This window comes from Oncorhynchus nerka, linkage group LG27, assembly GCF_034236695.1.
Source record: "Oncorhynchus nerka isolate Pitt River linkage group LG27, Oner_Uvic_2.0, whole genome shotgun sequence".
NCBI lineage: Eukaryota > Metazoa > Chordata > Actinopteri > Salmoniformes > Salmonidae > Oncorhynchus > Oncorhynchus nerka.
Genome location: NC_088422.1, coordinates 75,909,665 through 75,924,420, shown reverse-complemented (window position 1 = coordinate 75,924,420; position 14,756 = coordinate 75,909,665). Strand labels below are relative to the sequence as shown.

Sequence of the window (14,756 nt, the reverse complement as noted above, 5' to 3'; positions counted from 1 at the left end):
AACTACTCCCTTTTTCAGTAGAAGGGAATGCTATCCCAGAGCCACGAGGAGAGTACCATCCTTTGCCCCCGGGCCACCAAGATATGTCCCAAAACCACCCGGGTATGAAGCAAGACAACCACTTCCAGAACCAAATACCCCACAACACCCAGGATTTGTCCCAACCACGACTCCAGGATCTGCCCCCAGGCCATCAGGCAGTGCCATAGGGCCAACATGACTTACCATGTCATGTTGCCATAGGCCCCCATCAGAACCAGCCCACGCAACCCCAGCTGTCAGATGAAACTATAAACACCTCTGGCTCCATGGCCCCCCACCCACAGACCTTTGCACACTGGACTGGAGGTATATAAGTACTGTGGAGGTCCCTCCATATGGGCATGTGTGGCCCGTTATCCTGAAAGAGTTAACTGAAAACCAGCTGGAGAACACAGGAGGCGTTTACAGTATCTCTGCCCACTTGTGGATTTCAATTTGAGCCTCCAAGGCCTAGAAATGTTTTATACGTTTGCGGCCTGGGAATTTGTGTTATAGAGTGCATATGCGGTATGTGATGTATGGATTGGTCATAATTGATCATTATTTAAAATGCAGAGCTTTGGTGGAATTGTTTTGGTAGTGTCAATGTATTTTGGAACATAATTTTTAATTAGTGCTGTGTGATATGACAATTAGGCCTAATAATTGTCTGGTCACTTCACCTGAATAATGATAATGTTGTGAAATGTATGGATTCCTGAAAAGGCTCCATTTCAAAAGGCACTGAAAATGGCATTGGGAGCATTATGAACAGTAAAGACAACTGTCTCATGGAACAGAGTAGAATATAAATCTACTTTATTTTTTGTATGGGTTCATTCCTGTGTATTACTTCATATTCTCAAGTCTGATAACAGCCATGTATGCTAATGTTGGCTATTATGGGCACTAGTCATGGGAAACCTGAGTGCATTGCAGTCTTATTTTGTGGTACTTATACTATAGCCAGCCCTTTTGGATGTGCAAATGCAAGAGTCAGTTGATGATCTGGTTATTTCTGTAGAGATTATAGGTAACCACGTCTTGTTTTCACGTTTGTGTTTGAGTGAGGCTACTGTTCCTAATGACCTGTAGGTGTGTCTTGGCCAAGGCCAGTACATGTATTGATACTGAACAGCCCGTTACCAGGCAATGATGTCTACCTTTTGTACTCAGCACATCACCCCCAGAGTCTCTTTTAATGGGCCTTTTTGTTTTAATTTTACCAAATTCTGCTGGCTAGGGCAAATGCTCTTTTATCTTGCACCATAGAGGTGTGCCTAATTTTTCTCTGTATAAAAGATTAGTTTAATTTTCAGATGACCAATTGCACAGGAAAACATCTGTAAAGTGATATTCTTTATAGCTAGAGTGAAACTAACACAAAGTTGACAGAATCCTTACATTCTACAGACCTACAGTGTAGACATCAGTTCCAAGGTATGTTTTTGGACAGAGCAGAAGTGACAAATGCAAATGTACAGAACATAACCGCTACCATCTGGCCAGAGCAAAATGTGTGCACAGGAAATCTTAATTTTGGGTAAATCAGTCAGACCTATAACCTGCTTAGACTACACACCATTTGTACTGACTTTACTCCCCAACATGCCATAGCAATACAATGTACAGTATAAACAATCTTCACATTGAGACAATGTCCTTGCATGGTATGACTGCAGTCAATATATTGTTTGGTCTTTCGTGTCATGCTTCCAAAGCCTGTCACTAGCCCCAGACAGTTTTGTAAATGATTGCCTATCAAGCAAATACCCAAATAAACAGTCCAACAGCAAAGGCACACATGTTCCAGCTTGATCAGTTTAAGGCTATGCAATAGCATGATTGTGAGAAAGCTAAATATCTGCCAGAGCTACGGGTGGTATGTATGGCTTCAGACCCAGGCTGCACCAAACCAACCTAGAGGTTGATATGGAGAGGAACAGTCAGATCAGGGGAAGGATGGTCCAGGAGGGTAGAGATGATTGTATCCAAGACTAATTGGCTTGATGTCCAGATAGTTGGGTCACCATCCCTCGGCTGGGCTTGAACAGTCCCCCCCGGCCTGCAACCGCCAAGCAGACAGAAAATAAGTCAGCTGAGGCCAGCCTATCACCCTTATTCTGGGTTAAGTCTGGGCATGGAGTATAAACATCCACATTCTATAAATGGCTAGTGTGCACCTGCCAGGGAAGGGATCAACTCTAATATGGAGACAAAATGGACATTATGAGCAAGCTAATACACCCATCACAAAATGTAATCATGTCAATTCAGCTAGTCACAGTGAATAATGCCACTGTGTATATAAGAGCTTGGGAAGCTTTTATCCAGGTCTACAGAATGTATTTTGCCAGATGGAACCAAAAGGGGCGGGGTAGATCTGTTGCCCTAGGATTTACAAAGAACTCCACAGGTTTACTTTGAAACTCAGTGACATTTGTTTCATGAATGTGAATGGCCAACAATACATGTAGCCTCCCATGACAAAATACAGAAGGCAGGGCACAGCGGGTGAGGGAGACAGAAGCAGAGTGAAGGTCTTTCAGCAAAGCATAACCAAAATCCTCCAACCCACTCTTAACCCCAAGAGATGTCAGCAGAGGCAGATAAGGCTGTGGTGGCACCACAGAGCAGCAGGGATCAACGAAAATAAATTAGCAGCAGACAGCAGGTTATACAACACATCTTTATTGAAACAGTCTCCCAAGGAGTAACATCAGCTTACAAAGATGGAAATAAAACAAACATGTAATGCAATGAGAACCAAAAGCACCAGGGAAAAGTGGTTGACGGCTGGGCAGTGACAGAAAATATAAAAGATTCTCATGGATTGGACCGACAGTTGCAGGGGTTTTTTGCATTTATTTTGTACAAAAAATAAATTAATGAAATCTTTCAAGTTTACAGGAATATCTATTTGTTGTTTCGAACACAGACTTGCTGATAAATCTAAATGCTGTGGATTTCAGCTTTACATGTGTTAAAACAAAAGTATCTTAGACATACCAAAGCAGGCTTACTCTGATAAATAGGCTTGGAGAAATGAGAAGATAGATGAGAAACAAAACAAAACCTTTTTTTTTTTATAAAAGTGAGCTGGGGCAAACATTCATAATATCTGAATGTTCAATGTGGCGGAAGTTGACAATCCTTTAAGCGCTTTAGGATCGCATCGCTTGAGCATTACCTCGAGAGCAACCCCGAGGTCCCTGGGCTGCTCCCCGCTTGTAGCCTGGCTGATATCCCTCCTGTAGAAACAACAGGTCATTCAGAAAGACTTATACAGCAACTTCATGACAGTATCTGGGACAACAACTCACACAATCCTAATGCAAGGGTCAAGTGTTTTCTAGTCACTAGGACCTAAATGGTTGACTGTGCCCTTCCTTACCCGTTGGTAGGTGCTGTTGGAGTAGTCCCGGGGTGCAGTGCTGAACTGGGCCTGTTGCCCATAACCATTGTTTGGAGTGTTCGAGAAGGGAGGGCGATAGCCATCATATCCTCCTGAGGAAGACAACCATTTATGCTGTTAACACCATAATAAATCACTCCTGTATGAAAGTATGTCCCTTACAGTAAATCAGCATGAGCTCATACCTCTGAAACCGTTAGAGGATCCTCGGTATCCATTGATCATGCCCCGGGGGTTCCTGGGGCCTCCGCGAGACACGGCCCCCCTGCTGTTATAGAAGGACTGGCCTTGCCGCCCAAAGCCTGGCCCCTGCACCTGGTGGCCCGCTGCCGACGACATCACTTGGTCTTGGGTGTGGAAGCCTCCTACAGCTGAGAACAACATTATAAGGGTCATTAACATTTGACCTTTCTGATCATGCCCTTAGACCCAAGGTCTACTGCTCCTGATTCCGCTCGTCTAAATCACATCCTCAACAGACACCCCAGTCCCTCTCTCACCGGACTGTAGAGTGTCCTGCTGGATGTCAGGCTCCTCCACGGAGTGCTCCGCCTGGCTGCTGAAGCCCTGGCCGTAGCCGCTGGGGAACTGGTTCTGCTTCAGACTGTCTGCTTCGTTAGTGGGGGGCACGGGGGCATTCAGGTTGAACACCTTAGGGACACAATACAACCAGAGAAAAGCTTTCATTTAGAGATGTCAGATACCCATGCAGGACAACAGCAAATCACCACTAACAGATTGTATTCTGATTATTGAGCATACCGTACATACTGTTCAAGGTTTGCAAAAATAAAGTTAATCAGTTTAGAGTTGATTATAAAGCTTTATGTAGACATGGGGGCAGACAAGAAGAGCATTCTGTTCTGCTCTGACAGAAAGGGGGGTGGGGGGGTATGGGGTGAAGCTTGGTTTTGAGAAATGTAGGCCAACACTGGAATTCTACTTATTAATTCAGTTGATGTCCCAATCAGTTTTTTCATTATCCCTGCAAAGTAAATCTGGTATTACTGTTGTGTGACAGTGTGTACTACTTCTATTCTTCCTGTCGTGAATGTGTGGCAAGTGATTAGAGTTAAGTGGGTTATATGACGGTTTTGTTCAAGTGAAGTGATGTCAGTTAAGTCCTCCATTAACAAAGCCTACCGCTTGCATGGACTGGAATGGTGCTGCGTTGACATTGATGCCGCCGCTGTGGGGGGTGGAGACGGGCGGGAAGGCAGAGGGCAAGGAGGACGGGGCGGGGGACTGCTCAGACGACAGGGACATCGAGGCCTGGTTTAGGGAGGGGGCGGGGCGTGGTGGGGAGACAGAGACGTCACATACTTCAATGGTTTTCACAGACACTTCAGGACAGGCAGGTAGGATGAGTGTTAACCATCTCTCACACTGCCCAATAACAACCAAGCATAGAGAAGCTCCACCACCCACCCACACACACAGCCAGGGGGGTAGAGGAGGGTGGAGCAGAGGGCACCTTGGGGAGGGAGGGTTTACCTGGATGTGGTCGATGCCGTCGGTCTGTGGCCGGGGCTCTGCTGTGTGGGAGGGCTGGTAGAGAGGCGCTGTGGAGGAGTAGGCATCAGGTGTGGGGGAGACCATGAGGACCTGGGGAGGGAAGGGGGAGAATAAGGGAAGGTTCACATAGTACCCTTGCCCTTTAAATAAGTCTGCTCCGGGATCGAGTCTTGGGGATCACTACTATCAGAATTCTGTTCAAGTATCATTATTGCTACTTACTTGTGTAGATTCAGGACCTGAGCTTGGTTGAGCAAGTCTGGATTCTGAATGAACTGTACACAAGATAAATATAACATGGTTTGTTGGTAAAACAGCTAAGAGCAACAACAAAATAAACAGACAAAACTCAAGAGTATATAAGCAGTACCACACTAACTGGACAGTTTATTAGGTACACCACCCCGTTCACAAAAATGAATCGCTCCTACAGAGAATGAGTCACATGGCCTGCTATATAAAGCAGGCAGACAGGCATCCAGATACTGTTCGATTGACCTTTAGAATGGGCAAAATAAGTGACCTAAGAGACCGAGCATGGTATGATTGTCGATGCCAGGCTCGCCAGATGCAGTATCTCAGAAAAGGCCGGCCTCCTGGTCTTTTCATGCACGACGGTGTCTAGGGGTTACCAAGAATGGTGCGACAAACAAAAAACATCCAGTCAGCAGCTGTCCTGTGGGAGAAAACAGCTCATTGATGAGAAGTCAAAGGAGGATGGCAAGAATCGTGCAAGCTAACAGGCGGGCCACAGAGACAAATAACGTTACAGTATAACAGTGGTGTGCAGAACGGCATCTCGGAATGAACTCGGCAGTCCTTGTCACAGATGAGCTAGTGCAGCAGATGACCACTCCTATCAGCTAAAAACAAGAAGCGTGTCCAGTGGGCATGCGATCACCATTAAGGAGTGGAAATACATTGCCTGGTCCGACGAATACGGGTTCTTGTTGCAACATACTAATTGGCATCGTCAGGATTTGGCGTACGTAGCATGAGTCCATGGACCCATCCAGCCTGGTGCGGGGACTGTTTTCCTGGCACACGTTAGGTCCCTTGATACCAATTGAGCAACAAACATTTCCTACACCTTGTAGAATCCACTCCCCAAAGAATTCAGGCTGTTCTAGAAAAAAGGGGGGAGCTGATCCAGTACTAGATGGGTGCACCTAATAAACTGTCAGTGAGTGTAGAAGCGAACATGTCTAAGAGGACTACAGCCTCAGTGGTGGTGTTGGTCAGAGGAGAGTTAAAACAGAATGTGATGTACTAACACTTACCCATCTGCTGCAGGTCCACGCTCTGTGCAGGCTTCATGGGCTGGGCCAACACGATGGCTGGGTCCAGGGCATGGCCATCAAACTCCAACATGGAGTCCTGTGGAAGGAAGCACATGGGTCAGCATGAACAAGAGACCAAACAGGATCCGATAAGGCACCCAGCGCAGGACCATAGGGGGCAGTTGGAAGGATCATCACCTGCATGAAGTTATAGGTCCCCTGCATCTGGGCCATGAGGTCCTGTACGACCTGCTTCCGGACCACGGGGTCAGGCGTGTGGGAGACTGGGTTCACAGTGTGAGGCTCAGGGGTCATCTGGGGAGGAGGCTGGTGCTGGAGGACGTTGACCACCTAAAGACACAGGGACAGATTTAAACCCAGCTGATGACACCATTTGGCCAGGGCGTTACTTGTTGAACCCTAAAAGATTATGTTTGTGACTTTGTGATATGACAAATGATATGAGAGGTGTAGACATGCAGCATACCTGGACCTCTGCTGTCCACTCCTCTACTTGGTCGTTGCCAGTGCTGCTGTATGTGGTTTCTGGAATGAACTGTCTGTTTACAAACTACACAAATAAACATAAGATCACTTGATTAGATTCCAATAGGTAAGGTAAACCAGAGAATGCTGAACTTTACAGCAGTTAAGAGTCAGGGTAGAGATTGAACTCACCTCTGTGGCTTCTACTTCAATGGCCTCTGTGTATTCTTCAGTAACTGTTCCCTCTGTAAAAGGAATATGCTCTGATTAATATCCACTCATCCAGGTCCACACACTCAGACCAATCATAACATGAGTTCCCCTCAGGTGATGATAATCTAACCCAGAAGTAAAATCTCACGGAATTTCGTCAGCTGCGTGATTAACATAGTCTTAAAACGTATTAGTAATTGAGAGATACAGCGACAAAAGGTCTCCAACCTCGCAATAGGAAACGTTCAGCCAAAGCGAAGCAGTTTAAGCACTGCCTTCGCCCAATCCTGATACATTTACATTTACATTTAAGTCATTTAGCAGACGCTCTAAATAGCCAGTGCCAAAAACCCCACCAAAAAACCTGAACTAATGGTGCTCATTTAGTCCTGGCAGATTCTCAGTCTACACAGAGATCCTGGTTACCTGGTGCTGCAGGTTGCTCCCCGCCCCCAGACAACTCATGCGCCACAGACTGCTCCTCCTCCTCCTCCTCCTCTTCTTCCTCCTCCTCCTCCTCCTCCCCCTCTTTTTCACACACTCCATTCTGATGCGTTTGTGCGCTATCAAAATAGCCACTCAGCAGCACCTTGTCCAGGGTCTCCTTCAGTGCCTTGTCTTTAGGAAAGGGACAGATCATATTCAGAACGTATTAGAAATGAAACGTGTGTGTTTGTGTTGTGCAACAAACACTCAGTCAATAGGCCGGGTCTATGCTTGGTATAATCATAGCTGTGACCCATTCCACAGCACCATGCCAGGCCTGGCCAAGATCCACAGCTCGAAGAACTTTAATAACCTACAAGTATTTATAATCCACAATGCCATATGATCCACCACAAAGTTGTCGCTGGAACATGTGGGGTGGATGCTCAGCATTTGTGGAATGACAGGTGTCCTGTGTCTGGGCTGGCACTACCCCTCAAAGCCCACTGGCCTAACCCCAGTTCACCCCATCCACCCAGAAAAGCACTTCCCCTTATACATGTTCTGCTAACATGGACTGTATGTCCAGCAAGCCAGTTGTGCTTCAAGGGGTTGGAAGGGCTTTAGTCATAACACTGCTCCCAGTTGAGCCAGCTCATAAATTTCCTTCCAAGCTCTTTTTTCCCCAAAATCTAAAGATAAGCCCCAAGATACTCAAATCAAATCAAATTTTATTTGTCACATACACATGGTTAGCAGATGTTAGTGCGAGTGTAGCGAAATGCTTGTGCTTCTAGTTCCGACAATGCAGTAATAACCAACAAGTAATCTAGCTAACAATTCCAAAACTACTACCTTATAGACACAAGTGTAAGGGGATAAAGAATATGTACATAAAGATATATGAATGAGTGATGGTACAGAGCGGCATAGGCAAGATACAGTAGATGGTATTGAGTGCAGTATATACATATGAGATGAGTATGTAAACAAAGTGGCATAGTTAAAGTGGCTAGTGATACATGTATTACATAAGGATGCAGTAGATTATATAGTGTACAGTATATACGTATACATATGAGATGAATAATGTAGGGTACATTATATTAGGTAGCATTGTTTAAAGTGGCTAGTGATATATTTTACATCATTTCCCATCAATTCCCATTATTAAAGTGGCTGGAGTTGAGTCAGTGTGTTGGCAGCAGCCACTCAATGTTAGTGGTGGCTGTTTAACAGTCTGATGGCCTTGAGATAGAAGCTGTTTTTCAGTCTCTCGGTCCCAGCTTTGATGCACCTGTACTGACCTCGCCTTCTGGATGATAGCGGGGTGAACAGGCAGTGGCTCGGGTGGTTGCTGTCCTTGATGATCTTTATGGCCTTCCTGTGACATTGGGTGGTGTCCTGGAGGGCAGGTAGTTTGTCCCCGGTGATGCGTTGTGCAGACCTCACTACCTTCTGGAGAGCCTTACGGTTGTGGGCGGAGCAATTGCCGTACCAGGCGGTGATACAGCCCGACAGGATGCTCTCGATTGTGCATCTGTAGAAGTTTGTGAGTGCTTTTGGTGACAAGCCGAATTTCTTCAGCCTCCTGAGGTTGAAGAGGCGCTGCTGCGCCTTCTTCACGATGCTGTCTGTGTGGGTGGACCAATTCAGTTTGTCTGTGATGTGTACGCCGAGGAACTTAAAACTTACAACCCTCTCCACTACTGTTCCATCGATGTGGATAGGGGGGTGTTCCCTCTGCTGTTTCCTGAAGTCCACAATCATCTCCTTAGTTTTGTTGACGTTGAGTGTGAAGGTTATTTTCCTGACACTACACTCAGAGGGCCCTCACCTCATCCCTGTAGGCCGTCTCGTCGTTGTTGGTAATCAAGCTTACCACTGTTGTGTCGTCCGCAAACTTGATGATTGAGTTGGAGGCGTGCGTGGCCACGCAGTCGTGGGTGAACAGGGGGTACAGGAGAGGGCTCAGAACGCACCCTTGTGGGGCCCCAGTGTTGAGGATCAGCGGGGTGGAGATGTTGCCTACCCTCACCACCTGGGGGTGGCCCGTCAGGAAGTCCAGTACCCAGTTGCACAGGGCGGGGTCGAGACCCAGGGGCTCGAGCTTGATGACGAGCTTGGAGGGCACTATGGTGTTAAATGCCGAGCTGTAGTCGATGAACAGCATTCTCACATAGGTATTCCTCTTGTCCAGATGGGTTAGGGCAGTGTGCAGTGTGGTTGAGATTGCATCGTCTGTGGACCTATTTGGGCGGTAAGCAAATTGGAGTGGGTCTAGGGTGTCAGGTAGGGTGGAGGTGATATGGTCCTTGACTAGTCTCTCAAAGCACTTCATGATGACGGAAGTGAGTGCTACGGGGCGGTAGTCATTTAGCTCAGTTACCTTAGCTTTCTTGGGAACAGGAACAATGGTGGCCCTCTTGAAGCATGTGGGAACAGCAGACTGGGATAGGGATTGATTGAATATGTCCGTAAACACACCAGCCAGCTGGTCTGCGCATGCTCTGAGGGCGCGGCTGGGGATGCAGTCTGGGCCTGCAGCCTTGCGAGGGTTGACACGTTTAAATGTTTTCCTCACGTCGGCTGCAGTGAAGGAGAGTCCGCATGTTTTAGTTGCGGGCAGTGTCAGTGGCACTGTATTGTCCTCAAAGCGGGCAAAAAAGTTATTTAGTCTGCCTGGGAGCAAGACATCCTGGTCCGTGACGGTGCTGGTTCTCTTTTTGTAATCCGTGATTGACTGTAGACCCTGCCACATACCTCTTGTGTCTGAGCCGTTGAATTGAGATTCTACTTTGTCTCTATACTGACGCTTAGCTTGTTTGATTGCCTTGCGGAGGGAATAGTTACACTGTTTGTATTCGGTCATGTTTCCAGTCACCTTGCCCTGATTAAAAGCAGCGGTTCGCGCTTTCAGTTTCACGCGAATGCTGCCATCAATCCACAGTTTCTGGTTTGGGAATGTTTTAATCGTTGCTATGGGAACGACATCTTCAACGCACGTTCTAATGAACTCGCACACCGAATCAGCGTATTCGTCAATGTTGTCGTCTGACGCAATATGGAACATATCCCAGTCCACGTGATGGAAGCAGTCTTGGAGTGTGGAATCAGATTGGTCGGACCAGCGTTGAACAGACCTCAGCGCGGGAGCTTCTTGTTTTAGTTTCTGTCTGTAGGCAGGGATCAACAAAATGGAATCGTGGTCAGCTTTTCCAAAAGGAGGGCGGGGCAGGGCCTTATATGCGTCACGGAAGTTGGAATAGCAATGATCCAAGGTTTTTCCCGCCCTGGTTGCGCAATCGATATGCTGATCAAATTTAGGGAGTCTTCTTTTCAGATTAGCCTTGTTAAAATCCCCAGCTACAATGAATGCAGCCTCCGGATATATGGATTCCAGTTTGCAAAGAGTCAAATTAAGTTTGTTCAGAGCCATCGATGTGTCTGCTTGGGGGGGAATATATACGGCTGTGATTATAATCGAAGAGAATTCCCTTGGTAGATAATGCGGTCTACATTTGATTGTGAGGAATTCTAAATCAGGTGAACAGAAGGACTTGAGTTCCTGTATGTTGTTTTGGCCACACCACGTCACGTTAACCATAAAGCATACGCCCCTGCCCCTCTTCTTACCAGAAAGATGTTTGTTTCTGTCGGCGCGATGCGTGGAGAAACCAGCTGGCTGCACCGTCTCAGATAGCGTCTCTCCAGTGAGCCATGTTTCCGTGAGCCATGTTTCCGTGAAGCAAAGAACGTTACAGTCTCTGATGTCCCTCTGGAATGCTACCCTTGCTCGGATTTCATCAACCTTGTTGTCAAGAGACTGGACATTGGCAAGGAGAATGCTAGGGAGTGGTGCACGATGTGCCCGTCTCCGGAGTCTGACCAGAAGACCGCTTCGTTTTCCCCTTTTTCGAAGTCGTTTTTTGGGGTCGGCGGCTGGGATCCATTCCGTTGTCCTGGGTGAAAGGCAGTACACAGGATCCGCTTCGCGAAAGTCATATTCTTGGTCGTACTGATGGTGAGTTGACGCTGCTCTTATGTTCAGTAGTTCTTCTCGACTGTATGTAATGAAACCTAAGATGACCTGGGGTACCAATGTAAGAAATAACACGTAAAAAAAAACTAAAAACTGCATAGTTTCCTAGGAACGCGAAGCGAGGCGGCCATCTCTGTCGGCGCCGGAAGTACTCAGTACTCAGTATACAGATGGGGGTGTGGGTAACTAATTAAACAAGCCAAAGCCTACATGTACAGAGTAAATACATTGAGAGCTACTTCAGAAGTGTTAGAAACATACATGTGGTTCCTGCCACAGCCTGGTCTCTGCCCTCTAGCAGTTCCCATAGGTGTAGGGAGGCCTCCTCATACTGGTCAGTCAACCTGGAGAACAGGGTAGGACATTTACAACATGCATACAATCATATTACGTCACTCCATCAAAAAAAAAAAAACTGAGAAGCAAAAAGGTTTGTACCTGACGTCATGGTCCCGTTCCGGGCCCACGAGCTTGTAGAAACTGTCCAGTGCGGTGAGGTTATAGTCGGTGAGCAGGGGGGAGCCTGCAGCGGGCTGTTTCAGGTCCTGCCTCGTCTGCTCATCGCCCAGTCGGTCAAGCAGGAACTGCAGCTCCAGAACAGTCTTCAGACGCCTCTGCTCCGTCTCCTCCCGCTGAAGCTGCTCCCTCCGGGCAGACTTCTTCACTGCTTTCTGAATCTGCAAGGAAATGGGGAAGGAGTTGTCACTGCACTATGGCCACAGTGACTGAGAAACATCACCTAATAAATACAGTGAGTGTGGTCATAGTGACCAGAATGAAACCTTGAGACAGAACTCACCTCCTGCCCCAAAGACAGGAAGCTCTTCTGCAACTCCCTTGCAAAATCCAGGTTGTTGGTCACTTCCTGGAACTTAGTCAAGGCATCCTACAGATGAGACAAGAGAGGGAATGAACATTAAATATGTTTTGTTAGCTGTGTCACAGATCAAAACGACAAACACCACAGTATAAAATCAATGGAAAGCCGAAGAATGAAAGATTATAGTACATATGCAACAGGTTAAACAATCAAGTTCACAATTGAAGTTCCCTGAGATAACATCGACCCAGACCCGTGTCTGGTACATACCAGCTGATCCTGGTTCAACCGTTCTCCTTTATTCTTCTTGGCCTGGTAGTCATCCAGCTTGCCCTATAAAAATATGGCACATTTAATAAGGGTTACGAAAAGGTCTGCTGAGATTCTTTCAGCAGAAATATACCATCTATTAAGTGCTGTGATTCTAACACCAAATAAAAGTCACAGGTTAATGATTGATTACACCAACTAAATTTGTCTGTAGCCGTAATCTTAGCCTTAATCTTAGTTACCAACTTTGAGACAAAGTCAATGCATGGTCATAAAGCAGACAATTTTCCCAGACAAGAGAGACATCCAGAATTGTTCTTCAGTTGGGTCTCAAGCAACAACTAAGCATGAAACAACCTATTCTTTTTGGGAGGTATCTGAAAGCATGCTTAGATTAAAAAAAGGAAACATGGTTACCTTTTTCTTTTCCATGTTGCGGACCTTCTTGTCTATCACCTGCAGGACCTGCTTCATGGCCTCAGACTGGGTCCCAGAACCCAACTCTGGGCTGGAGGACTGAACAGCATTGTGGCCAACTGTTGCTGAAGGCATCTGATGAGAAGACAGAAAATTATTTGTAGCAGTCATTATTAGTGAAGGCTACAAAACACTGAGGCTGTAATTGAATACAATAAAGATTAAAATATGTTGATTAAAACAGTTTGCCAATGCATGGTGCTGTAAACAACAAAGGCCGGAACAATGACGTTACATTGTTGACCACATAAGTGGTTAGACAGACATTTTATATAAAAAATGGTTTTAAATCAACATGGGGTACTACCCATTAATGTTCCTTGGCGAAAAACGAAGACCTATGAATCACTTTGGATAATATGTCGGTTTGCAGGATGATTTATGTCAACCGCTAACGTTCGCTAACTCAAGACAAGTAACGTTATAATTCAATAGCTAGTACCTAGCTAACTAACGACGTTAGTATTCCCAGATTTTTTTTATACCATAAGCCAACTAAGAAGCTGAAGCCGGCGAGGCACAGGAAAAAGTGGATAAATTGCAAGTCCTTTGTGAGCCGAGGGACTGTCAGCCGAGCATTGTCCATTGAGCCGCATAAACGTTACCTGCCAAACTAACGTTAGCTAGCTACACTACTCATCAACATCAAATAAACAACTATTCCGACAAAACACTTGATGTAGCTACCTACATGTCGTCACAAGTATAACGTGTATGCCATTTGAAAACAGATGGTCATAAATTAGGCTTAAACTTGAATCCCATCCCACAACAACCCCCACCCAGCTACAAGGCTAGCTTAGCTACATTTAGCTAGCTAACGTTCGCTAGTTTCATTTTCTCCTCGCATTGTTACCGAGACCGGCGTTAGCTAGCTGGCAACGCGAATCACTTAGAGGCGAGATAGAAATCGATAGCTGACTAGCTAGTTAGCTAACGAGATTCGAAAAAAAAAAAGATGAACTACATTTATATGAACAACAGCCATCACACTAGTTTGTTGAAATGTACCTTGCTAATGTGGTCACTGAACTTGGATTCCGTTAAATCAATTGGATGACAGGACAATGCTAGATAGAGACGACTTTAGTCAGAGGCTAGCCTAGCTCGCTAACTTAGCTAGCAAAATTATTTCTGAATTTGACGCTGACAACATCCACTTACCTTAAGGCTATCTGTCTTTGTTCGTCGTCTGACGTTGTAGTTTTAGCTCTATATATTTCGTGTAACTTGTATGTTATTTTGTATTGACAATGGTATTCTGCCTCCCCGGCCTCACCGAGAACTATACACTATACTGCTACAGATGCTAACGAGACACGAGAACAGGGTCGGCTGGCTGCAAGGCCCCGTTGGTAGTCCTAGAATTGCCTGAGTTCATCTTAGTAGACCGACAGATTTAACTAGAATCAGTCCTCAACAACATTGCCTATAATTGCAGTCTAATTATTATAGAGGCTGTATTTTACAGATTTAGGTAAGCATTTTTATGCAAGTCAATTTGTATTGAATCCCAAATGTATTGCAAGCCATTTACTGAATCCCAAGTTTATTTAAGCCATTCTTCTCTGCTTTGAAAAGGACAATAGATTATTCTTTGCAGATCTATCGAATGATTACGTCTAAATAATATCACAGTTTCTAAACCCAATGGCGCAAAACCGCGAGACTCCCGGGAACAGTTGCCAAACAGACCAGGCCAGGGTTTGAGAAGTGAAAAAATATTATTTAGTTAAGTTTCTCGAAATTTAAAGGCACAACCTTGATTCGAGCCAATGTCGTTAGTAGTTG

At 45.8% G+C, this 14,756-nt stretch overlaps 2 protein-coding genes across 8 annotated transcripts in view; one reads left to right on the top strand and one right to left on the bottom strand.

Annotated features, from left to right (window-relative positions):
• Positions 1-3,003, top strand: part of LOC115112438 (nucleobindin-2-like) — a 16,935-nt gene extending 13,932 nt beyond the window's left edge. For 4 of the 5 annotated variants that reach the window (XM_029639507.2, XM_029639506.2, XM_065011998.1 and 1 more), the window contains one exon: positions 19-3,003. In XM_029639507.2, the coding sequence (XP_029495367.1) occupies positions 19-209 (191 nt within the window). In that variant the 3' untranslated portion in view covers positions 210-3,003. The remainder of the gene's footprint in view (positions 1-18) is intronic. The other variant, XM_029639505.2, reaches the window with a different exon arrangement.
• LOC115112437 (caprin-1-like) lies at positions 1,368-14,756 on the bottom strand. 3 transcript variants are annotated; one of them, XM_029639502.2, is made up of 19 exons: positions 14,130-14,756; positions 12,906-13,040; positions 12,489-12,551; positions 12,198-12,284; positions 11,837-12,075; positions 11,660-11,742; positions 7,357-7,548; positions 6,910-6,962; positions 6,719-6,802; positions 6,430-6,582; positions 6,232-6,328; positions 5,174-5,226; positions 4,931-5,041; positions 4,580-4,708; positions 3,937-4,087; positions 3,622-3,807; positions 3,416-3,528; positions 3,212-3,272; positions 1,368-2,086 (listed from the first exon to the last, which is right to left on the bottom strand). In XM_029639502.2, the coding sequence occupies exons 2-19, from the start codon at positions 13,038-13,040 to the stop codon at positions 2,019-2,021; spliced, it is 2,058 nt and encodes a 685-aa protein (XP_029495362.2). In that variant the 5' UTR covers positions 14,130-14,756; the 3' UTR covers positions 1,368-2,018. The 3 variants fall into 3 exon arrangements, with proteins under 3 accessions (XP_029495362.2, XP_029495361.2, XP_029495363.2); XM_029639501.2 differs by lacking the exon at positions 14,130-14,756 and adding an exon at positions 13,451-13,645; XM_029639503.2 differs by lacking the exons at positions 4,580-4,708; positions 14,130-14,756 and adding an exon at positions 13,451-13,652.